The sequence below is a fragment of the Diplotaxodon limnothrissa genome, linkage group LG3 (genome assembly GCF_057381915.1).
Source record: "Diplotaxodon limnothrissa isolate DT_005_m linkage group LG3, D_limnothrissa_male_GT1.1, whole genome shotgun sequence".
NCBI classification, from domain to species: domain Eukaryota; kingdom Metazoa; phylum Chordata; class Actinopteri; order Cichliformes; family Cichlidae; genus Diplotaxodon; species Diplotaxodon limnothrissa.
This window is the reverse complement of record NC_140598.1, coordinates 1,378,801-1,404,705: the sequence shown is the minus strand read 5'-3', so window position 1 is coordinate 1,404,705 and position 25,905 is coordinate 1,378,801. Positions and strand designations below refer to the sequence as shown.

The 25,905-nt window shown below is 43.7% G+C and overlaps 2 protein-coding genes across 2 annotated transcripts in view; both read left to right on the top strand.

Moving 5' to 3' along the window:
* Nucleotides 1–25,905, top strand: part of LOC146634242 (uncharacterized) — a 241,186-nt gene that overhangs the window by 65,821 nt on the left and 149,460 nt on the right. The gene's annotated exons all lie outside the window — the stretch shown is intronic.
* On the top strand, nt 14,855–21,693 carry LOC146634249 (uncharacterized). Its single transcript, XM_085375919.1, has 6 exons — nt 14,855–14,998; nt 16,577–16,912; nt 17,368–17,490; nt 17,932–18,303; nt 18,556–18,640; nt 20,445–21,693. Exons 1-6 carry the CDS (start codon nt 14,953–14,955, stop codon nt 20,491–20,493), a joined length of 1,011 nt encoding a protein of 336 aa, XP_085232045.1. The 5' UTR covers nt 14,855–14,952; the 3' UTR covers nt 20,494–21,693.

Here is a 25,905-nt window from a genome sequence, read left to right as displayed (position 1 = left end):
GATTTATGCTTTAATAAAACATTCGAACATTACAGAGCAGATACTTCAGTGACACGGAGAATCAGAGTCACAGAAACAGGATTGAAGTGATTCAGGAGTGTGAACTCTGGCTGATGATGAACTATGGCATTTATTATGGTTTATTGTGTGCTGATGAGGTTAGCCTGAGAGCGCTAACAGCAGTCTGAGCCACAGCCTTAGAGTGTGAGCACCAATAAGCTGTGATGGAAACAGGAGCAAACTGAACAAAGACAAACATCACAGACACAGAGCTGATCCTATCGTGTAGGATCGGGAAGTGGAACCACACGAGGAAACAGCTGACACGGATGCATAATGACACCACAGGGCAAGAGTAGAACTAAGCACACTGAACAAGGTAAACAAGACCTTTCAAAATAAACCTGCAGAGAACGGGACATGACCCAGACTAGACAATATGAGAACGGACGGAGAATACATGACACAAAAGACCAGGACACACATACACCAGGTGACATGAAGAGAATAAATATTAATACTAAGACATTATTTCATAAATACTCCAAAAATACAGAATTACTCAACTAAAACCTTTAACTTAAAAACAATAAAAACATAAGAAAACAATACAAAATAACACAAAGCATTACATGAAAGACAGCCCCTGACAACGTCTGATATTCATATCTTTAGTGTGAATAATTTCACTGTTTCCTCATGTTTGTCCTGCCAACTATGAGAAGTGACCAAAGAGAAGAACAGGAACTTCTTACTGTGTCTAAAACTGAAAGAAGGAAAAGCGAATAACAAGCCGTCACCTCATTTGAACTGTTGAAATCTGAAAACAAGAATCAAAACCATTCACACTGAGAACTGGACCTGTGGTTTTACACCACCCAGGCCCTGATGGTGGGCCCATACTGTTGACAGCCTCTCTGATGGCTGCACGGTCAGTTGTATAGCTGGGCTTGGTTCACCGCTGTCATGGAAAACGTGTTACTGTGAAAACATGCTGACGTAACAGGAGGCCTGTTCTCACTCGCGGGGCCTAACATCCTGATGCTGTGTCACCTAGTGTACAATGTTACGCTTTGGGTGTGAGGACGTGTTGTAAGGGAACCAGAGGAAACATAGAAGCCTATAAAAACTTATTCCACGTTCAGATCTGATCTGAAGACAGCAGAGCAGGTGACACGGACACTTTCATATAATGAGAAGCCAGAAGGAGACACGTGGCTGCTCAGTGATGGTGGTTTACTCTTCAACCACACAACTTCCTTATTCTGACTGAACCGACCAATCGGGAGGTCGGAGGTATGAGGTCATTCTGGAGAAGCCACAGATATATTTTAGTGACAACCCTTCATGAATCCAACAGAAGGGTTTTAAAGATGTGTGTAAACGTGACTGACTAAGCTTTGAACCTTGTTAAAATTCACACTGATGTAAATATAATCTGTATGAGATGTTTAATCCCTGACATCGGTCACTGCCTGCGCTGTGATGAAGATGAAACAGCAGAGCCCACAGACCTGAAACTCACAGTTAAAATAAGAGCAGCTGTCCTCAGAGCAGCAGGAAACCACAGATAAGGAGACGGGAGGCTAAAAATACTGCAGGGCTGAGAGAGGAAGCTGATGAGGCTGACAGATGTTCTTCTTCTTTTTCTTTTTTTCCGTTTGGCTCTTTTGCATCAGAATTATTGTCTAAAGGCGAAGATGCCCAACGGATTTACTTTACCAAATGGACCCTCCCAGCCTTGCCGTATTGGTCCATGTGATACATCTTTTATTGTTTATTTTATTTTAACTTGCTAAATTCAGGACAGACTTGACTGGGGAAAAGAAAAACAGCGGGAAAGAGGAACGGTCATAGAGGGCAAAAAACAAAAACCAAGTGTTTTCCCCAGGTGTTCCCTCTCTGCCCTGAATCTGTCACAACAGCCAAAAGCTGGTAGGAAAACAAGTGAAGCACTTAGCAACAAAAACACGGAGCACGTGAGCCGATTACCAACTTGGTGTAATTGACAAACTGTCATTGAAGGAGCGTCAACGTGGAGCTTAAATCTCTGAATGAGCTCCAGGTATGTGAAGCTGCTGGAGATGTGCAGCCCTGCCCAGGGGTAGAGACCAGTGAAACTCACAAACCAGGCGGAAACCTCCAGTCTCATTGCAGAATCCCTCGACTCTGCAGAGTAAATCATATCTAAATTATCACAGATACAACTACAGTAATACAGCCTAATAATAATATGAAGCATTATGGAGGGCTTTCTTATAAAGTAGCAAATTATTTCTTCAGGCTAAATGATGATTTAAATTTGTTACACATCATTTCTTCTCCAGCTTTCGAGTTATCGGCTTTACAGTTTTTGCCCGTTGCTTGAACACTATAAACCCATGCTTAGACTAAAGTAACACACCTTGAAGCTTTTGTTACCATACCTCAAACACATGTACCCATACCTTGAACAAAAGCGCTGCTTTGCACCCCAGTTCCAATTATGCAACACACCTACTCCCTTATGCAACACACATGGTCCTGCATACTACACTCTATTTCATACATAAGACACTTCGCTCACAAAATGAAATGTCAGGGTGCCATTTGGAAAACACATGTATCCAAAATACCAAACACATCGGGTAATTGCAACCACTCAAATACACACCTGAAGGCACGTACTTGCAAAACCAAACACCAATTAGCCAACTACAAAAAGCCCTCAGTGTAGCCATTTCAAGAACTTTGCAAGCATGGATGGAGGGAGAGCAAGAGGAAGAGGAGGAGGAGGAGGAGGAAGAGGAGGAGGAGGCCGAAGAGGCCATGAACGGACCCATATTTCTGATGAAATAAGAGCAACTTTGGTGGACCATGTCATCAACCACGGCCTGACTATGAGGGAAGCTGGGCAGAGAGTCCACCCACATCTAAGCCGCTTCACAGTGGCATCTGTAATACGAACATTCCGACTAGAAAACAGGTCTGTCTTCACCTCCATACCTTCTGCTCTACTCAGATGGTTTTATAGCACTGTTCTACAGTATATCACATTACCATATCAAGTGTACGGGGTGCTAATGCTCCTTTTGCAGCCAAAGTGGCTGATTCCTTATATTGAAGTACAGTGTTGTACAGTGGATGACACAGTACATACAGTGAAGTACTGTAAGAAAAATAAGCAAACCGATGACAATATGTGGTTGTATTTCTCTAGAATGACTCGAAGACCTTCTGGGGGAGGACGGCAACGCCTGTTCACACAACAGCAGGAACTTCCCGTTGTGGACCTAGTGAGGGCAGACAATGCCATCCGTCTCCACCAGCTACGACGGAAAATACTTGCAGACAGGCGAGTGTTCAGCAACATAGACCATGTGAGCATCACCACCATCAGACGCATCTTGGGTAAACACAGCATCACCATGAAGCAGCTCTACAGAGTCCCATTCGAGAGGAACAGTGACAGGGTCAAAGGACTTCGAGCTGAATATGTACGGGTACGTGTAACTGTCCCTTACATTTACAATAGAGTATTGGTGAAGTCCAGTAGCAGCTGAATATGTACCATATCAGTACCACATGGATCTATTCTGAGAGCTACACAGGTACCTGTGTGATGGGGTGAGGGTGCTGTATGTGTAGCACTGTAGTACAGGGATATGTTCCCCTTTTTTTCAGAGAATCTCGGCCATGGATGGAGCTGCACAGCCTCATGAATACATTTTCATTGATGAAGCTGGATTCGACCTGAGCAAAACAAGACGACGGGGTCGTAATGTAATTGGCCAAAGGGCAATTGTGCACGTCCCAGGGCAGCGCGGGGGAAACATCACATTATGTGCCGCCATAAGCCTTCGAGGGCTTCTGCACCATCATGCAATACTAGGTCCATACAATAGCCAACACATACTCACATTTCTAGATGCTCTCCATGATAGTTGTACAGAACAGACCAGATCAGCCCAGGTTTGTGGTGATATGGGATAATGTCAGTTTCCATCGGGCTGCTCTGGTCCAGGCCTGGTTCTCCAACCACAGTCAACTTGAAGTGGTATGCTTGCCCCCTTACTCACCATTTTTGAACCCTATAGAGGAATTTTTTTAGGCTTGGAGATGGCGAGTATATGACCGCCAACTACATGCCCGCATGCCTCTTCTGCAGGCAATGGAACAGGCCTGCGGCGACATTCAGGTGACAGCAATCCATGGATGGTTTTGACATGCAAGAGGATATTTTCCCCGGTGCCTAGCGGGAGAGGACATTGCTTGCGATGTTGATGAGGTCCTGTGGCCAGACCCCAACAGACGGCGGGATCCATGAGCCCACTTATGCACAATTGTCATGGTTTTTTGTGTTTACAGTATAGTGTTTTTTCTATTGCAGTATTATTGTGTTGTTGTTGTTTTTTTTTGCTTTATCTGAATTCATGGTACTGCGATGTACACTATTGAGTAGGTCTATTTGCGTTTTTGGTTGTTTGGAAATGTGTCTCCTGTAAATGTGCCTTCTGAATAAACAATGGAAATCAAGGACTGCAGTGTTTTATGTAAAGAAGACTAGTGTGTTCCCCCTGCTCTGTAAGTGTTTGCATATGATGCAAATATGTGTCATTTTGTCAACAGAGTTACATTTTGACAGAGGAATGTCAGGTTTTGACAGCAGAGTTTAGGTTTTGGGAGTGGAGTTTCAATTTGGCACAGATGTGAATGGTATATTTCCCAGTGTTGTGTCATGTGTACTTGTGTGTACAGTTTTGGCACAGAGAGCGGAGATTTGCAAAATGTGTTCAAGCAGTGGGCAAAAACTGTAAAATGCTGCATCCAGAATCAGTTGTATGAAAAAGGATCAACTTTTTGGGATTAGCTAACTGGGTGACTGCGCAGGCACCAAAACATTAGCCGGTTTAGGTTAATTGGTGATTTTAAATTGTCCATAGTTGTGAATCTGAGACTAGTTCTGTCTCTGTGTGTTGCCTCTAGGACAGGTTGGTGACCTGTCCTCTTGTCCCTCTGGAGAAGAGAAATGTTGTGTTAATTGAAATTGTTTATAGTTGCGTTCTTTCAGAGTGCAGTGAGTCATTAAGCTGCTTGAATGTCAATAAAAATGAGAAAAATTGTGGCGTTCTGCAGCCTTTGACAAGTAGTGATTATATAAACATAATTACATCATATGTGTGTGTGTGGACCACATCACATCAGGAGAACACAGCATGAACTGTTCCCACAGTATTGACCATCCTGCTGACCTCTGACCTTGTGACAGATACTCACCATCACACCTCAGCTTCATTATTATGAATGATTGAAATTGCTGTTTGTTTTAATCTTGTACAGCACTTGTTTTATTTGAAGGTGCAAAGTAAAAAGCATAGCAGGAAGAAACCTCCAGCAGCACCAGGCTCAGCGAGGGAGGGCCATGTGAGAGCAGTTTGGGCGAGGGGAGGAAGATGGGACAGCGCTGTGGAAGAGAGATTAATAATAATAACTAAAACGTAAATGCAGAGAGGTGTATGAACACATAGTGAGTTTGTGTTCCACAGAGTGAATGGGTTCAATGCAGAGGGATCAATAAAGTATACATTATCATTATTAAGAACATACATCATGGGTTGCATTGAGTGTGCATCCCATGCAGCAGCCCCACCCCCCATAGCCAGTCAGAAAAAGGTTTGAAGAGGTTGCAAATAGCAGGAAACAGTCAGACGTGTGCAGGAAACACAGTGTTGTTTTAGGTGAGTAGGTGAGGGTGCAGAACACATGAATGTACTGAAGGATAAGCTGCTTTACGCCCACACACGCCGTGGGCCGCTCTGTTTGATATCTGCACTCAACAACACGAACATTTACATTGTCATTTACATTTACTTTGGAGACCAACACACTACATCCCATGCAGTCTATGCTAAAGCTGGTGTAAAAACATCCTATTGCCCCCTCCCATTAAGCTTGATCTTTTGTACAAAGGTGAAGTACTGACAGAACATCTGTGATAATTATAGTTACTCTACCCATCAGTAACCTTTACCACCTTTTATCAAAGGGGTTGTTTGTTCCTTAGACATATGTATGTATAAATATGGTTATAAGTTTTCCTTCTACCAGCCTTCAGGGGCGGCTCCTATATCACGAAAAGCTGTTACATCCATATTTGGCTTTATTGCTCTTACACGACTCTGCTCATAAGACGAACATGTTAAGGCATTTGAGTTTACTTCCTCAGTCTCCACTGCCTCCTTCCTGTTATACTATTTCCAATCACGCTATGCCCTACATTCTAGTGAATAACATATGCAGGCTTATGCTTGCAAGCATTGTACAACTCAAGTTTAAAGGCCTCTCTATGACACTGAATACTGTAGCTCCTGTGAAAAGTAGAGCCTCAAAGTACTTGGTATAAGCTGGAGAGGAAATGGCGTGTCACAAATTTAAAAGATCATCATTTAGCCTGGTTTGAAAGCAGTCTGTGAAACCAGAACATCTTACTATTCATCACTGATTGAAGAAAATAAGAACAACTCCAGGTTTCTCTTCAGCTCTGTAGCCAGGCTGCATCATCCACAGGTGCATTTTGGCGTTTCATGGTAAATTTATACAGACAGGAATTACTTTGTCTTTTAATCCTGATACTATAGAAAGACTTTTGTTGTTAGACAGTTGAGCTGAAACATGTGTGTGTGTGTGCGTGTGTGTGTGTGTGCGTGTGTGTGTGTGTGTTTGTCTAGCTTGCTTACTTGCCACAGTGCACTGTGCCACCTACCAATAGAAAGGAAAAGATAATGTGCATATTTCCACGAGAGAAATCCCACACCTGGACCGTCGTTGACCGCCGCCATGATTCTAGCCTACGTCACAGCGTCATGTGCGCCTTTTACATCCAACACAAAAACTGCAGTCGTGGTGCTTTCGATTGTACTCAGAACTCAGAAATTCTGCCTTCTGAATAGGAAGATGTAGGTAACACCAGACTGCAGATGAGCTGCATACATGGCTGGACTGGGACAAAAAAATAGACCAGGCATTTTGACTAGAGACCGGCCCGCCATTATAGGAAAAATCATAAAGCTTTTGAATGAAAACAAACGCTGTTGTGACAGTGATGTACACTGTTCTGATGGTATATATGCATCAATCTATCAATCGTTGGTTGTAAGATTCAGATAATTATTTAATAAAAGCGAGACATTTTAAATGAGAATAAGAAAGAAAAGTATTTCTTTGTGCCCACCTCTCCCTGTTAATGCCCTACCTGCCCCCCTGGCAACACTTTGCTAGACCCGCCCCTGCACAGTTACCAGCTGTCAGCTACATAAAAAAGGATCCTGGTGTTATTTGTCTCTCAGAAACAGTTCATAACTTCAACTCATCCATGTCACCTAAAAGGTAAACCTGTTTCTCCATCACAGCTCTGATGATTCAGTAAGGACATCTCCTGGTTCCATCTTCATGTTTCCCTCTCACCACATATCCAAACCCACATCATGACCAGCAGCTTTACAGCTGTGGCTCCAGCAAACATCAGCTGATACTAGAAAGTAATACTGAATACATACATACATGTCTATGTCTATTCTTCATTGTTGCTGAAGTGCAGGACGAATCGCGTTCCTTTCCCCCTCAATACGGATGCATTGTAATTGGTCCAGATTGATCATGACCAACTGGCTAATCACCTCTTATTGTTTATACTGTTACAAAAACAAACAAACATAAAAATGAAAAACCGCGTCTGTGTGTGGATAATAGCAAACACTGAAATTCAGTTTCTGCACGCAGCAATGAATTTTGTTCACTCAAATTTAACTTTGTTTTTGCTCAAAATGAATTTCTCCTCAAAATGCAACACTTGCAGCTGCAAAAATTTTTTTATGCACTCAAATTGTTTTTGTGTGCGCTCAGAATAGTGGCACAAAAATAACGCCAAATGATATGAAGCGTCAAAGTGTCACTTCAGTAACGCTGCTGGAGAAAGGAGTGTCGACTCATGTTTTTTAATAGAAGACTTGAAACACTGAACTCTAATTTCAGGGGTTTATTTTAAGTTTGCAGAATATCTGGTATGATGACAGTTTTACTTCTCACTGTCCGTGTTATGTGGATCTATTTATCATGTATGCTACTTTGCTCTGTGGACTGTAAAACGTTTCACTGTGTTCATGAAATAAACCAGACTTTCACCGTCTGCATCTTTTTCTTTTTAAATCTCTTTAAGTTGTGAACTTTACACAAAGTTTGTGGTAACAAAATCAAACTGATGAAGATCTCCTTTGAAAAGCACACTCAGGAGACAAAATACAAACAGCTCAAAGCAAAGGCAGAGGCCTCACAGCTGGTATTTCATTGACAGCGTGTCTATTACATACCCTCAGTCCAAAAGCATAAATATTAAAGAAAAGAATATCCAAGAATATCATCCTAAAAATGTGGCACTGAGGGGGGAGCAGGCAGATTTTCATCTGAAAGTGTTGAATTTTAGTAAAAACAATGCTCTGCACTTTGATGCTGCTGTTACAGACAAAGCAGATGTTTATAGCATCTGGACGGGTGGCTGTGGCTCAGGTGGTGGAGCAGATCAGCCACATCAGGAGGTTGGTGGTTCGATCCTTGTGTCCTTGGGCAAGATACTGACCCCAAATTGCCTCCGATGCGTTCGTCGGAGTGTGACTGTGTGTGAATGTAGATGAGTTTGCACTTGTGTTTAGAAGTGCTTGCATGAATGAGGCATGTTGTATAGAGCGCGTTGAGAGAGAAAAGCACTGAATAAGAATCAGACCGTTTGAAATGCAGTAAGTCTGGAAATATTCAAGCCATAAAAAGACTTCTGAGAGCGGCTAAAAGCTACTGAACAGCAGCAATGTTGAGCCTGTTCCAAAATCTGAATGTACATGTGTTGAAGGTCTTGTTGAATTGTTAAACATATTTTTCTTTAATCTGTGGAGCAACAACAAAAAAAACATTTTAATTTTCTTCAGCTTGAATATCAGCAGGTTCTGAGGTAACTGTTTATAAGATGTTGTGTCCTATCCAAAAGCTGTTTGCAGTTTTACATTGAGAAACATCATCCTTACATATTTGACCCTCATAAAGTACTATGGCCGTCACACTGTCATTTAGAATTGTTTTAATAACTCGTGTCTTAACTCATTCCATCACACAGACAATAAAAAAGCAGCGCGGTTCACTTACATCACACAATGTTAGAAATATAACTGTTCATAACAACCTGAAAGGCCGGGAGTTTAAAGTGCGAACCAATGGAAGCAGCAGTAGAAGAAGTGTAGACATTTATAAATAAGAGCTTAATAAAGACGCCTAAGAAACATGCAGACGGAGAGATCTTAATCAAAAGTGGAAGTTACATCTGTTACATCTAACTGTAAAAATCTGAGGCTGTGTAAGTAAAGCTGGCCCTTCCCACCCGCTGTGTGCGATTGCTCCACGTTGTTTGTTTGTGTGTCAAAATTTAACCCGGTTTAGGTTCATGCTTGGTTTTGCATTCGTTTTGTTTATGTCTTTTTATCAGCCCTAATAAACCGCAGGCCTATTGTTAATCCTAAAGTTTTGTGCACTGTGCACTGTGAAAGGCCCCGCCCTCTTTGAACGGAGGGCGGGGCCTTTCACAGTGCACATAGATGGCTTCTTTCGCTCCTCTTTCAAACCATGTTCTCTGTCCTAAATGTGAACACAGGTGTCCTTCACCAAAGGGGTTTGTTTGGTTTCTGGTGTTTTCGTTAGAAAACAAGTGTTCCCACACGGGTCTGCCTACCTTCCCAAAACCCAGCGAAAGCACATGAAGCACTGAAGATGACCCAAGTGTTGGACCCCTCAGACACCACCTGTATGAGCTATGACATTACAGTCAGTTTTGTATGTGACGAGCCTTTGTTCTTTTATGTGAAATGTTAGCATGCTGTGGATTTGTCTGCTGAAAGAACACATTTCATCTTGTGTGTTTAAAAATCCACTGTGACAGTTTTAAAGTCATTATTATCCACTCTCCTGCCAGCGAGGACACAAACAGAGGTGCAGACAGCAGCAACTACATGTTCATCATGGATCAAAGTAGTCACAGACACATTTCACACAGAGCTGTATATTCACACGATTCCACAATTTTATTTCAAGGCCTGTTTGGAGACATTCTCTTGCTGTTTGCTTTGGACATCATAGTTCTGTTTTCATGGACTGACTGAAAGGCCACGTGCACATAAGAAGAAATTATTTGTAACACAACATTAGTGGAGGTTGTCCTGGGTTTGTTACCAGTGTTTTGTGTGTTTGGCTGCAGTTTCGTTCTCTGTATTATGGTTTTGTCGTCCTACACTTGGTGTTTCCTGCTTTCTTCTCCTCCAGTCATGTTTCCGTGCTCCAGGGTCAAGTCTGTGTCTGTCTTGTATTTCCTGTTTTACTTTGACAGTCGGTGTTTCGTGTCAGCGCCCTCAGCTTTGCTCTCTTGCCCGCCTTGTCACATGTGATTAATCGCAGCCATGTTGCTGTGTTCCTGTTCTTGAGTATTTTCAGTGCGTTTCCCTCTTTTCCTTCTCCGGTTGTCTGTTTATCGTCCTGCATGTCATCCCAGGTGTTTTTGTGCCGCCGGTTCCTAGTTTCAGATTTTTTTGTATTATTTGTTTCTTTCTTTGTATTTCACACCGTTACGTTTAGCTGTTCCAGTTTACGTCTTTGTTAGTTTATCGTAGTGTTGTTGTGCAGCCCAAATAAAGGCGTTTTTGTTAAACCTGCACCTATCTCTCTGCTGGCTGTAGTGATGGCCACATGAAGCTTTCTGAAGCTTTGAAGCTTGATCCTAACACCGGTTCATTGCTCAAAGCGTTTCACCACAGGCCTCTGGTGACCTCTGGTGGCCAACAATATGAAGCGCAGCTTGAATCTACGATTAAATACTGTAAACTCTCTGAATGCAGCTGTATTCATCAGTGGGCCTGTACCGCCGGTCAGAGGAGGAGACGAGAGATTCAGCAGGTTGTTTACACTGAATAAATGGCTTATATCAGCATGTGCTGACCACTCAGTGCATTTTATCGACAACTTTAATATTTTTTGGGAACGCAGGCATCTGTTCAAAGCAAATGGATTTAATTTTAACAAGTCAGGGGTGAAACTGTTCACCTCCAACTTGTTTTATTCCATACGTCATCCATCCGTGCTTGGTGCCAAGGCTGAGATAAACGAGGAGTTATCTCATAAAGAGGAACAAACAGTACTCCAAGAACAGACAAAGCCCAGCAGAAACCTTGAGGAGGAGCTCCATTTGCCCCCACCCGGGAAGAGCCTCAGAAAGGAGAGACATCTGAGGCAAGAAGAGGGGTCCCTATTTGCCTCCAACTCTCTCAACAACACCAACGACCAGGGACCACGACCTTCCCCAGTCCCCCAAACCCCTGACAGGCCATCACCCTCCTCCCCCTCCCTTTCTCCCTCCTCCCCACACCTGAAATTCACTGAGGAGATGATGGAGCGGGTCAATGCTGGGCTCAGATCTACCCCCCGGCCCAATCCCTTTTTGTCCCCCATAAACCCCCCACCAGAGCGGCCAAAGGTTCGCCACCGAGCCCCACCCTCAACAGAGCAATCGAAGTCACATTGCCCAGCCTCGCCCCCCTTAGTTCCTCTTCATGCTCTGTCTCCGCAGTCTGATGTGTGATGTGTGGAGGGTCCGGGCTGCGAGGATTATGGCAGTGGTGACTTTTCCCAGGAGAAGCTGGGACCCTGTTTACTAGAAGGTTTTAAAATCTCTGTACTTTTAGGTGACAGGAGACATGTGGCCTGGTCAAAACACAGAGAGCTGCACTCTAAAAGATCTTTAAACATAGTAAACATACCTTGTGTGCCACAGACTGCTCCCAAACACGAGGGGACAAGTAATACCTCTAAAACACTTAAGTTGGCTTTATTAAACGTTAGATCTCTAGCTGGGAAAACATTTTTAATTAATGATTTAATCACTGAGCACAGCCTTGATTTTACAGTTTTTCTCAAATGTTAAAACACAAAAGCCAATCCTGTAACCCAAATGACCAGTAGTCTAAACACATTTACTAAATGTAGCCACCATATTCCAGTACCATAAACACATGTCACATGAAGACACAATTCACAACCCTCTGTACTCATAAATCTAAACACATTTTTCCTTGCTAAAACACATGTTGCAAAACAACTCTGCTCATATCCTCAAATGAAAGCCCATGTGATGCAAAATGCTTGCCACAGTCACCAATCTTTGAACACAGGGAACACACCTGGCGTCAGTCACTACACACAATGACTCAAAATTGAAGACACTTGTTGCTAATGCTGTACCCACATGTAAAAGCAAGTTCAGAGTGCACAGTATGCTGAAGGTTCCAAACAAACACAATGGATGAAGGCAGAGTCAGGGGAAGAGGAATTTGATGCAGAGGAGGGAGAAGAGCTGGCCCTGGAAGAAGAGGAGCAGGCCAATGAGGAAGAGGAGTTCAAATGAGAGGAGGAAGAGGAGCGACCAACGAGGAAGAGGAGAAGGCCAACATGGGAGAGGAGAAGGTCCAGGAGGGAGAGCAAGACAACCTCGCACCATCATTACGGACGAGATGCGAGCAACAGCTCAGCGACATGATGCCGCACAGTGATTGTGGTGTGTGTGGTGTGAATAACGTAAATAAAAAAACTTCACACCCTGTTCATGTTTTCAAGATTACTGTTGTGTGCAATAGATTCTGTTTTTGCATTGAGTTGTGTTACAGTAGTGTACGTACATGCAGGATTTTCTATAGATTTATACTACTCATATGAAACTCACAAATCTAAATGCCTAATCCTCTGCAGAGATCTACGACGATCCGTTACTGTATAGTTTCTAAAATATGCATTGGCAGTTATGAAACAAAGAACCTTCTCACAAATTGAGCATTGTGTTTTCAATTGTTTTGCTGTAGTGTGTAATGCTGTGTATAGTGTTTATAGTTTTGACAGCTTCGAGCTGCTCTCTTGGTGTGGGAGTTTGAGTTTTGCAGTGGGAAGGTGTGGTTGTGTTTATGTAGCTTTAGAGAAGGGTGTTGTGTTTGGACATTGGCGGACCTGGTGGTAACGTTTGTGAAATGTGTTTTAGCATTTGAGAAAAACTGTAATCAATTTTAAATCCTGCTTTTTATTTGTTCTTGTTTTTAATGTCTCTGTAAAGCACTTTGAATCACCTTGTTGTTGAATTGTGCTGTACAAATAAACTTGCCTTGCCTTGCCTTACGAACGAAAACAAACTGCTTCACTGTGACCTCCCACTCTACAGAGTGGAGGTCACAATCCTGCCTGATGTCGGGTCACCTTTGTGCGAATTGTTATGTTTATTTGTTTAATAAATAAATCTGATTGATAAACGTTGCTGTTGAAACGTGCACCGTGCTGTGGTCTTTCTTTGCTTGTGACTTCTTGATGTTGGTAAATACAATAGATAAAAAACACATATAATATACACATAACGTACAACACATTATGGAGTATGCTTCTGCTGCGAGGTACTTATGCAATTAATCACTGGACAGCTGGACAGGTATGTTTATAAATGTGATATTAGGCCAACTTCCTTCTACACATTTTTGGCCTGGGGGTCGAACTGATCGTGAACCGGAAAAGGAAAACACTTTAAAACTTGTAAAGTAAAAGCATGACGCCTTTAAGGTAAGCCTTTTCATTTTTATTTAAGAAAAGAATTTGTTCCACTGTGCGACGGCGGAGTTTCTGTTCTTGGAGATAATTTCTCCTGCCTCAGAGGAAATCCTCTCACATGAGCAGAAGACGCTGGAGCGCAGAAACTCTTCCACAGACTGCCAGATAAAAAAGAATAAACACATTGCTGCACATTTTGTAGAATAACATTTTAAGCTTATTTTAAAAAATAAAATATATATTTTATTTTATTAAATTGTGTTTCTAAAGTTATTTAATGATATTTATATTATGAAAAGCTGATTTTTGTTTTGTTCAGACATTTTCTTCACATATAGACACAAAGACAAGTTTTTCACATAAATAAAGACACACAAAACAAAAGTGAACAACAAAGCTGGCAAGCCCACCTGAACAAAGTCAGCTCAAAATACTGAAAATGCATGACAGAAGCTCCTCTCTGCCTCCGTGTCTTCCAGCAGAATGATCAGTGACTCTGTCACCATCAAAACACTCCACAGATCCCAGGAATGATTCACTTCCCACTGAATCCCTGACTGTGTTCTAAATGAAGGATGTCACTGATCACCTGACTCTGGCCAAACGAATCAAGCCTCGACACAGTGCCGGAGCGTCTCTAGTTATCTGCACTTGGATCCCATTAATCTCTCCACACGGTCTGATTGCACGACCATGACAGAAGTGATGTAACTGACGCAAACATTTCTTTCCATTTCTGATCTCAAGTTAAAGGAAACATTCAGATTTCACAATATTCTCTCAATGGAAGTTTTGGTTATTGTTAGAGCGAGTTAAGTTTGCTTTACATTTTGAATGCACGGTAGATGATGAGGATGATGTTCTGAATCTGTTAAGAACATGCTCCAGTCCATAAAAAAGCATTCCCCAAGTATGTGGAGGGTATCCAGGGCCACTGATCAATGATCATGACAATATTAATGATCAAGGAACTGACCTCACAGCCCATTGTTCATTCAGTGAGCTGGTTTCATCAGGTGACGTCTTCAGTCTCAGCTGACTGCATGTTTCCAACCTTATAAACAGCACATTTGCACAATGACTGAAAGCAGCCCACTGAAGGAACAATGGGCTGGGAGGTCAGAAATGTTTCTCCCACTGAAACTGCGTTCTTTTATTTTGAAAGTGTCATTTGACGCTCCGATGGCTCAGATTCGCTTCCGGTGTAAGTAGAAGAACTACTTTTAGTTGTGCGTCAGCGGAGAGACGGAGGAGCGCGATGTGGCCGCGGGGTTAGTTCAGAGAGATTAAAGGCGATCAGCTGGATTCATGATGAAGATGAAGATGTGTGCGCTGTTTGTGATCCTCGCTCTCGGTAAGATTTCCGCCCTTTGTCACCGCGGAGCTGGGAGCTAACGAGTCTTAAAAAGTGCTTGGGCATCTATATCGCGTGGTACGGTAAAAAGGGCGAATTTGTGGTGCATTTGAGTGCACCCCGTAAACCCCAGATATCTATGGAGATTTCAAAAAGGCGATGTTTTCTTCATTTGCTCTTATTTTGAAAATCTGCCTTCTACCGATGTAGCGGTTAATAAAACGTCACTGCGTCAGTTCCAGGCGGAGACACGAACCTATCCTGGCTTTGCGTCGAGAAAATCATCCTGTGTAGATCAAACCTGCAGTGCTGTGGTGAGGGAGAAGCTGAGAGTAGCTTCTTCCTTTATTTTTAAGCTGTATAAGTCTGTCGGCACTGTTCTTAGAGCAGCGTCCACACTGAGGGATTAGATGCTGTTTTCAAAATAATAACAAACAATAATAAAGTTATAACGAAGTTAATCCATCTCCTGATGCCACACAGCTTAAATGTTTTACTGGAATAAGGATCATATATTTATTAGAAAGCTGAAGTTTACTGACAGTATCTGTACTTGTTGATAATTCTTTGGTTTCTGCTTAATGATTTTATGCTAACATGTCGTTACCTTAACCTGCTACAAGACAATTTCCAGTTAATCAAAGTTGTGAGTGGGACAAACAGTGGTTATGATTATTAGCATTAGTATCAATATTTGTGAGTGTTGTCCATTTACTAGAGATACAGTTGGAAGAGAAGCTTTGCTGCTAAACATACGTACATGCGTACGAACGGTACTTAAACGCACCATGAATTCCCCGTTTGCGTCTACACGCGGAGCCGTAAATACGAATGTAAACGCGCAAAGATTTTTAACGCGCCGCTATCGTGACCGCGCTACTTTTCTCTGATCATATCTGTGCACATGTCACCAACGCGCGAGGCTCAGAGCAGATTACATGCACACACTGCTCTCTGTGTAACACACACACATACACACGCATACACACACAACTGCTCTTGGTGATTTATGTTATGTCCTGTGGGCGCCATGTTTGGGCGGAGCTCGCAGTGTGAGCCACTGCTGCGGCAGGAAGCTCATGGAGTTGCGCTTCATCAAACATCTGGAGCTGCTGGTGTGTGTGTGTCTGCGCTGCACATCTGTTTGACGTGCTGACCTCAGCAGCTCCTCCCCTCTGTGCAGTTTACTGTGACAGGAGGAGGGTGGAGCTGCAGCTGCCAGCAGGTGTGGAGCTTCTGTTCACAGCGTGCAGAACATCAGCTGTGCTCCAGATGTTCCAGCAGACAGAACATCTGCAGGTGTAACAGATGTGGGTGCACAGTTTACTAACTGCGTCTGCACAGAGACACAAACAGATTCCCATCAGTGCACACGGTTTGTCCCGCACACACACAGGAAGTCTTTATCAACCATGTCGTGTTTGTGGCTCAGACGTGTTCACGCACTCAGTCTCTCTGATAAACTCCTGACATCTCCTCCTCTCAGCCCCACGCTCAGCTGCAGGTAACTGTTCACCTGCTCACGCTGTCAGGTTACCATGGAAACCACACTGATTAAACTTGTGTTTGTGTCCTCAGCGTCCCAGCATGCATCAGGGGTGGAGGTGTTTGAGGGGGAGGAGTCTGTCCTGCTGCCCTGTAACATGGTTGTTCCTAAGGATCATGCGATTGTGTGGAAACGCGAAGATCTGTCTTCTCAGATCGTTCACGCCATCGTGGAGGGAAAAGATGACACTATCAACCAAAACGAGCGTTACTCCAACCGAACATCAATGTCCGCCGACACCCTGCAGACCAGAGACCTCAGCCTCACTCTGAGGAAGCCCACGTTCACCGACACTGGGACCTACGCCTGTGTCACCCGCAAACATGGAGCGGACCAGCAGAGGACTGAAGTCCAGCTGAAGGTCAAAGGTCAGTGCTGCAGGTTCAGGTCAAAGGTCACACTGAATCATATCACACGCATTCAGAAAGAGAAAGTTCAGCAACATGAAATATTTCACGTATGTGAACACGTTCAGTTACACAGAAGAGGCTTACGCAGGTTTGTGTTTCCGTGGAAACCTTAACGAGTATGTCATTGCTGACATCAGCATCCACCTTGACCTCATTAGTCACAGAGCTTCAGACCCTCACTCCAGCTGTGGATCTGACCCTGATGAGGTCAAAGGTCAGGTCCAGAGAGGATGGAGTCACAGACAGAGGACGTCTGTGCTGCTTCAACCATCAGCAGCACAGACGCTGGTCACTGACTGGTTAAACAGGTCTGTGTGGTTCAGCAGCGCTCAGCTAGAAGGTCAAATAGGAGAACATGATCAGAGGTCAGAGGTCGTACAGGATGATGTTCTGCTTCTTTGTGTTCCTTACAGAACGTCCTCCGCCGCCTGTCTGGCCCAAAGTCCTCCCCGCTGTCCTGGTTCCTGTGGTTCTCCTCGGTGCTGTCGTTTTCTTCCTCCTGTATCGCGTGACACAAAGAGAGAAGCTCATGACAGGTGAGGCTGTGTGTGACTGCAACTAGTCTGTGACCTTTGACCTCCACACGCACCTGTCGGCTCCTGTACGTCCAATCAGCCTGAATGACATCATCAACCAGTAGCTGATTGGCTGTTAGGTGGTGAGGTGGAGGTGATGCGGTAGCCAGGTCCAACCAACAGCAGTGTTAGTATGCATGAGCTACTGTTTCCATGGACACAACCCCTGATGTTTCAAAATAAAAGCACAGTCAGAGTAAAACCAAAGCTGCGTTATTGTTAAATTATTATAAGTTATTTATTGTTATCAGATTACAAACTGAAATCATTCATCAGTTTATTACTATTATGATATGTTGCCATGGTAACGGGCTGTTTATGTGATGGTCACGGGTGAAGAAGCAGCTGGTTAAACCTGTTGCCCGTGCTGTGGTTCAGTCTGTCCCTGTGTTCTGTCCACAGTGAGTCAGCTGACACCACTGGAGGTGACGGAGGGGGCGCCGTCTGTCCTGCTGCCCTACACACACACATGCTGCCTGGGTGAGGTCGTCAAAGTGGAGTGGATCTTTGTGACGCATGAAAACAAGAAGGTGTGCGTGTTTGAGAACGGTCAGGTCAAACATGACCAACAGCACACAGATTACAGAGAGCGCGCAGAGATGGAGTCATTCCCACCCAAGGAGACGAAGACCGACCAGCTGAATCGGCCTGAAGTTGACCTCAGCCTGACCCTGAGGAACCCCGTCTGTGCAGATGGAGGAGTTTACCTCTGCATCCTCCACGACAGGGCTGTGAACACCATGAAACTCAAGCTAGTGCCGCTCCTGGTCAAAGGTCAGTGAGAGAGTGAGCTGGCAGCAGCTGCTGATGTCAGTTCCTGCATGAAGTTTCGTACTGAAACCTTTTACTGTGAGAGTGCTGACTGCAGGGATCATCTTTAACATGCTTCTGCACACACGTGTGAGCCCAGAGGCATGCTGGGTAACTGTCATCCAGCAGGGAGAGACCTCTGACCCACCATCACATGACAACATGACCCTCAGTCTGAGGCTTCGTTAGCTTCACTGCTGTGTTTCTCTTCTGCAGAGCCCCTGATGACGACCATTAAAGCTGCAGTCGGGAGACGCAACAAGGCGGCCAAGCGCTTGCCTTCATTTCGTGTGTCTAAAGGGTGAGTCCACGTTTGGCCCCATGTGATTCATCTGTTTGATGACACTTTGGCCTGAATAACTGATTCGGCCTCTGTGAGTAAGGGGGTGCTTCTGTAAGTGAGTAAGGGGGGGGGGTGCTACTGTAAGTGAGTAAGGGGGGGGTGCTTCTGTAAGTGAGTAAGGGGGGGTGCTACAGAACAAACACAGTGTATATGTTGGTGGCATTATAGTGTAAATACAGATATGATGTATAAATAAGGTGTGATGTCCATGAGTGTTGGCAGCAGAGTTATCCTCCAATCAGGCTGCAGGGTGGGCGGCCTGTGGGTAAAAGCTTCTGTTGAGTCTGTTTGTCTTCGTCCTGATGGACCTGCAGTGTTTATCAGAGGGAAGGGGGGGCGGGGTCTCTGAGGGGGGGGTCAGTGAGGTGCCGATTGGCCGCTCTGCTGCCCTCACCACCCGCTGCAGTTTCCTCTTGTCCTCCACGGTGCAGCAGTTGAAGCAGAGTGTGCAGCAGGAGGTCAGAAGGCTCTTCATGGTGGAGCTCTGGGGTAACTGGGCCTGACGCCGTTTCCTGAGGAAGTGCAGCCTTTGTTGTGCTTTCCCTACCTGGTGGGAGATGTTTGTGGACCAGGTGAGGTCGGCCGAGATGTGGACTCCGAGGAACTTGAAGCTCTCCACCCTTTCTACCTCCTCCATCAATGTAGAGGGTGGAGTGCTCAGATCCTTTGTTCTGCTGAAGTGCATTATCATGTCCTTGGTCTCGGCTGTGTTCAGATGCAGGTTGTTGTCGTCACACCATCGCTTCAGATGCTGAATCATTGCTGTTGTCCATCAGTCCTGTGATGGTGGTGTCATCAGCACATTTATAATGGTGTTACTGGTGTGGACTGGAGAACAATCTCCTGAGTCCCAAGTTGCTGAGTTTATTAACTGTACTGAAGGCTGAGCTGAAGTCAGCAAACAGTTGTGCAGGTGTGTGAGGATTACGTTGGCGTTTGTGTGACATGATCTAAGTCTGCCAGTATAAATGATGAGGCTCAAAACATGTGGTGATTATGGTGTTAGAGCAACTGGACGATTCAAGCAGCTCCCTGTGTTCTTCTGGGCACTGCAACGATGGCGGCTGACTTAAAGCAGGACGTCCTACAGACTGCAGCATGACTGTGCCGCACACATCACACCATGGACACACCTTACCGCCGGCTTCCCGTGGCTACAGGTGGCCTCTTCATGCTGAACCTTACACTAGCTTCTCTAAACACATATACATAAAGTAGGGAGGGACCGAGCCGGTGCTACGTATCAGTATCGGTCCAATCCTGACCTAAATCACTGGATCACATATTGGGGAAAAAAACGTAACAGGATCCATTAAATATAGTGACCTTTGCATGTCGGAGCAGTGTGGGTCACGTGATGGAGCGGCTGTTGTGTGCGAGACCTGTCGGTGGTCTGGAGTTCGCAGCATCTGGAGCCTCGCTATGTGCTGCCAAACCAGGTGTTGTGCCGAGGTAGGCGTCCCCGACAAACTGCGTCGTGAGCGTTCACTAGGCATGGAGTGCGGATCCAGTTTGCTCCGCCTCCATTACAGACAGCTAGACGTGGACCTTGTGATGCTTTAGTTTGAAAAGAAAGAGTTTAGACAGTTTGTAACTCGCAGTGATGCCACAGTGTTCCTTTGAAAGCTGAAGCAGCTCATGACGTCAGACTTAACGACCAGATAGGAACTGACTCACTGCTGCCTCTGCTGGACACCAGAGGAGCTGCAGGTGCAGTTTGGACTCAGAGTCCAGAGCTCAGTCTGTGTCTGTCTGTCCACAGAAAGAAGAACGTTGCAGAATCTCATCCACTGAACAGTCAGCCAGTCTGATGTGATGAAGCTGGAGATGATGAAGAGGAGGCTGCCGTCAGCTCGTCCTTCTCCATGGATGTGAAACAGGAAGCTCAGTGTAACAGCTGAAGCTGTCTCTCATGTATGAACTAACGATGGAGCGTTGTCCTCTCAGTTTCTTCTTCTTCTGTCTGCTGCAGACTCTGCATTGATCACATGACCCACCCGCTGTTTTACTTTTACCTGTGTCTGCATGTTAGTGGATCAGCATCATGCATGTTCATGCGGCCCTCTGTGAGCTTCACACTGAGCATCATCATCATCCCACTGTCAGAGAGGACCAATCAGAGCTCAGCTCCTGGCTGTGTCTGCAGACTGACCTCAGATCAGCACAAAGCTGTGTAACACATCCTCAGAGGTCAGGTGGATCTGCTCAGTGTGACGCTCTCTGTCAATGGAAAATTGTACTTAGTAGTCAGTATAATCTTTTAGTGATATAAGTTTGCATATGGTAGAATGCTGCATGTAATCATGTGTGTGTAGAAGTATATAGTTGGTGGCATATTGAAGGAATGTCTCATCCTAGGAGGTCTGTAACACTCCAGGGTGTTCACCCCCACATCCTGGGAGCATGAGAGAGGTCGTACCGTGTCTTATTGTTTTACGGTAGGATTAACGTAGCTATGTCAGTTCTAGTCTAAGTGCCTTTTGGTTTGATGAACTGCTGGACTTTGAGACCAGCAGGTTTAGGGAAGATTTTATGGGGTCACACTCTGACCCCACACACACACACACACATACACGTTTTTCCAGTCACGTGGGGACCTCCATGTAGGAGATTACGCGTGGGGACACATTTCTAAATGTAATAGAGGTATTATTAAGGCATAATTTGAACTCTTAATTTTTTTAGGGATCAAACATCTATTTTGGTAACGCAATTTGTTAAATTTAAAAAATCCAATTTTTGTCAGGTTTTTCTACCTGGTGGGGACACAGCTTTTATGTCTTTTCACAAACCACCACCAGGTGACACTGTTGCATGTTTACAGTTAGAGGGTGTAATCAAAGCTGGTATAATGAAAAAGCTTTCAAGTGCTGGTTGGATTTCAGAGAATGGTTTCTGCTACAATTTTCATTTATTGAGTTTTATATTGTTTTTGTTATTTTGTCATTACCCCTTGTATTTGTTCGCTGGACAATTTGTGCACTGGCCTCTGCTTTCAATAAAAAAAATGTTTCAACTGAAGAGCTTAGCTTCCCAACTTATCTTTTATATATACAGTATAAAAAAAGAACTCTCCCTGCTCAAAGTTAACCTGAACAGCAAAGAAAACAATCTTTTCAATACTAATGTATCATTGCTGTCATGGCTGTGTGTAGACGGGCAGGAAATGGTGGACCCAAAATGCAGACTCGCGGAGACGAAAGTGAGCTGAAAAAGCAGCTTTATTGCTGAACACAAACTAACTTAACCTGAGAATACAAACTGAGGAAACACGGGCAGAAACACAGCAAGGTGAGGGTACGACGCGACACGGAACTGAGGGAGACGCCGACATAAATACACAGGGGAATACCAAGGAGCGTCAGAACACACGAGGAACACAGCTGATACAAATCACAAAGACGAGGGCAAAGCAAAACACATCCACATGAGGCACAGAACTTCAAAGTAAATAATAACAAAGAACACTGGGTCCCCGACCCAGCACTGTAACAATTGCCTGGTAGAAATGAGCAATCTTTTTTTTTCTCTAAACATGAGAAAACTTTAACGGTAACTGAAGCTGTTTATGTTCCATTTGTTTGACATTAGCTTCTTACCTTCTTTTCACTGACTCTCGCTTTAAAGCATCAATTCGGTTTTTCACGTAAAACTTAACTCCCTCCCAACGTCTCTCTTTCAATGCTAATGGTGAAGTCTCAATACAATTGAGACACTCTGCCTTCCCAGGAACCTTTCCAGAGCTGATGTACTCCATTAGAGTCTTCTCCACAGCCTTTATTTCTGCTTCAGTCCACTTCCTTCTTGTGGTTTGTGATGCCCCTGAATAAAGTAGACAGTAACCGTGTTATTCAAAAAGAAGAACAAGTTGGTGTGTAATCACATGACTCCCCTTATGACCAGATGTGATACTTTGAGTATGTCGACAAGTATATCAAAAGCTATAGGTACATTTGGACTATACTTTGTACTTGTTGGTATTCCTCAAGTATAAGTACAAGAAAAGCCCATAATGCATTGTTTACAGTTAAATCGCTGCAAACTATGAAAGAATTAATTGATTGTCAAACATTAGTATTTATGTATGTATTATTACCATTATGCATTTATTTATATATACATGTCTTTTATCAATTAAAAGTACTGACTGTTGGTTGAGGTGTATATTTTAATCTATAATGCATTCAACAGAAAGAGTACTGTGTGGGGGAGCTGAGCTCTGCCTTTAGCCAAAAAGAACACAAGAGAGGCTGCTGCACAAACACCACAACTGTATTTTCAGATACACTGATCTCGCTCACTGCTCTTTTGAAGTGCTAATGAAGTTCATTACAACTCAAGTTGTAATAAACTATGGCCTTAAACTTTCCAGGCTACACAGGACACAGTTTGTGTGGCAGACAATCTCAGTGTTATAGGTCTGGTTACTCTTGCAGTCTTACTATACTTTGAAGATTTCCCTGACAGGACATGTTAGCTAAGCTAATAGACTCCAGCAGTGCACTACCAATAAACCTAGCAGGCTCTCTAATCACCTGTGACCTGCCGAATGCTAAATGCCTAATGTCAAACCTGCTTTGAGCCGCTGTCTATGTTACTGGATAAAATAGCGTCAGCTTTTCCAGTAGGATGCAGACCGTCCGCTTTCAGCAGGTCAGGGCGGCCCCAGAAAAAAGCCCAGTTATCCACAAACTGAAATCCCAGCTTCCTTCAATTCCTGGTCAGCCAGCGGTTCAGTGACATAATTCTGCTATACATCTCATTACAAGGGACCAGAGATATTAAAGTTCTTTGGATATCTAAAGTAAACAAATTTTTTTAACTACTTACATTTTTTAAAGGAGGTGATAAAAGCTTCACCTCTGACATTACCTCTGTTAAATTATAATATTATTTTATGCCATGTTATACCCCTAAGCAGCAGATGACGCAGCAGGTGACGCAGATGTGTTTGTGTCTTGTGCATCAAGTGAAGAGGATTCTTTAGCATTTGAATTTGAGGAATTGCATTGAGTTCGGGTACACCTTCTCTTCAGTTGTCGGACATCTTCCTGAGAGTTACCTGAAGTAGTTTTCCGTGCTTTTTTCTTCTTTCTTTTGTGTTGTATGAGACTTTCTGCAGAACTGTCACTTTCTTCAGCAGTTTGAGGACCATATTCTTCCTCACTGATGTCAGTACTTGATATAGATGGACATCCAAGCATTTGTCTGGTAAACTAAAAAGATAAAAGAAAGAAAGAAAGAAAATGGTTAAATTTTTCCACTCACACAAGCATTTAAAGACTAAAGGTAGTACATTAGTAGTTGTAACAGCTGTACTGTATTGACAGTTGTATTAATACCATTTACGGTACCACACATGTCACCACTTAATTTGAACTAGTCATATTAAGTAATCTTTCCTCTGCTGCATCACATTTGCCAAACAACCCTGGGTGGCTTTGTCTGGATATGCTGTCATTACCCAAAGACTGTCAATACAGCTGTGATGTCACACTCATTAACAGTCACTTAGGTTAGTTTTAAACATCTGGGACAATGTAATCTCTAAGCTAACACTGTTTCTAGGAAATTTCTGAACTTCATTTTCTTTTTGTATATATACACTAATGTTTATAGAAATTGATTTTCTTTATTTAAATATATGATATAATTTTTACCTGGATCAATTACCTTTGAAGAACATTTTTTATGTTTTTAAGGTAGAATAGTATCTACTCAAGTATCAACTGTGTTCCAGGTAAACTGAAGATTTTAGTAATGCATTGAATTTTAGGATTGTCAGGGGATGAGACTGACAAATGCTTAATTAATAGGCGACAAAAGCATGACAGTCATTTGTTTTGCAGTGTTAGTCAGAGACTGGCTGCTCTCGTATGTGTTTAGAACGATGCCACCTCATCCCACAGTCCAGCCAATGATGCGATTCGTATATACGCAGCCAATCAACGTGGTTGATGACAGCGTCCTTATGTGGCGACACCGGTGTTTTAGCAAAGCGGCTGATGTGGAGTGAAGCCCCTCTGTGGGTCTTCCTTGGTCTCTTGTGTTCTGGGGGCCTCTGGATGTCTGGAGTTTTGATCTCCTCCATACCTGCTTCATACCCTGGTGGACGGGGCTGTGGCCCCCCCACACTCCCTAGCAGATCATTACATGGAGAAACCTTTGGAATGCAAGCATGCTGATCCACACAGGTATGCACACAGGTGTACGCATGGGTATTCACAGACGCGGACTACAGCTTTCTTGGCTGCTGCCTCAAAGCACACTGTGCGCTGTCTATCTTGCGTGCTGCACAATATCGTCTATTATTTAGTAACTATTGATATCTATGACTAGCTAGTTTATTGTGATGGTGCTTTTTTTTTCTATTATTATGTTGCTCTTTGTTGTTTGCTGTCTCCTCTGTTTTTTTTTCTCCATACAGGTGACCCAGGTGTTTTTTTTTTGTTGTTTGTTTTTTTTTCTCTCTTCCCCCCTTCTCACCGTCTCTTCTCCCCTTTGGTTTTCTTTCTCTCCCTCTCTTTCTTTCATTCTTTCCCCCTGTCCTATCCCACAGTCATGTCTGTCCCGTTTGCAACTGAAAATAAAATAAATTCATAATTATAATAAAGGTCAATCAAATGAACCAATATGGCAAGGCCATGATGATCCACTTGGTAAAATAAATCCGCTTGGCATCTTTCTTGGCCTTAAGACAACAATTCTGATGGTAAAGATCCAAACGGGACAAAAAAAAAAAGAACGAAAACAGAAAATCTCCTTTTTCAAAAATACCCGTGTACGTGTGGACGTAGCCTTGATTTCTTACTCTCAGCTGACATGAAAGAAACACCAGACCCCCACCGTGCCTGGTCCAGCACGGTGGGGGTCTGGTGTTTCTTTCATGTCAGCTGATGTTGTTCCAGCTGTGACACTGAAAGCTGAGCTCCTGTCTCATTATGAGCGACAGCTTCATGTTTCAGGGTTAAAGTAAAAGGATGAAGTCTGTCCCTGAGCCTGTGCGGACTGGATTTGTTCAATGTTAAAGTCATGACGCTGGATTTCACTGTGACGTCACCAAACCGTACCGTGAGGTGAGGTAAATCTTTGTGTAGGTCAAATGATAAATTCATGTCCTGTTCCAAATACATTGAAAATTGTATAGGATGCACAGCAGCAGTGACGCATGTAGCTCTGGGGACCATGTCTCGCAGAATGGGGACACTGTTAAATGTGCTCAT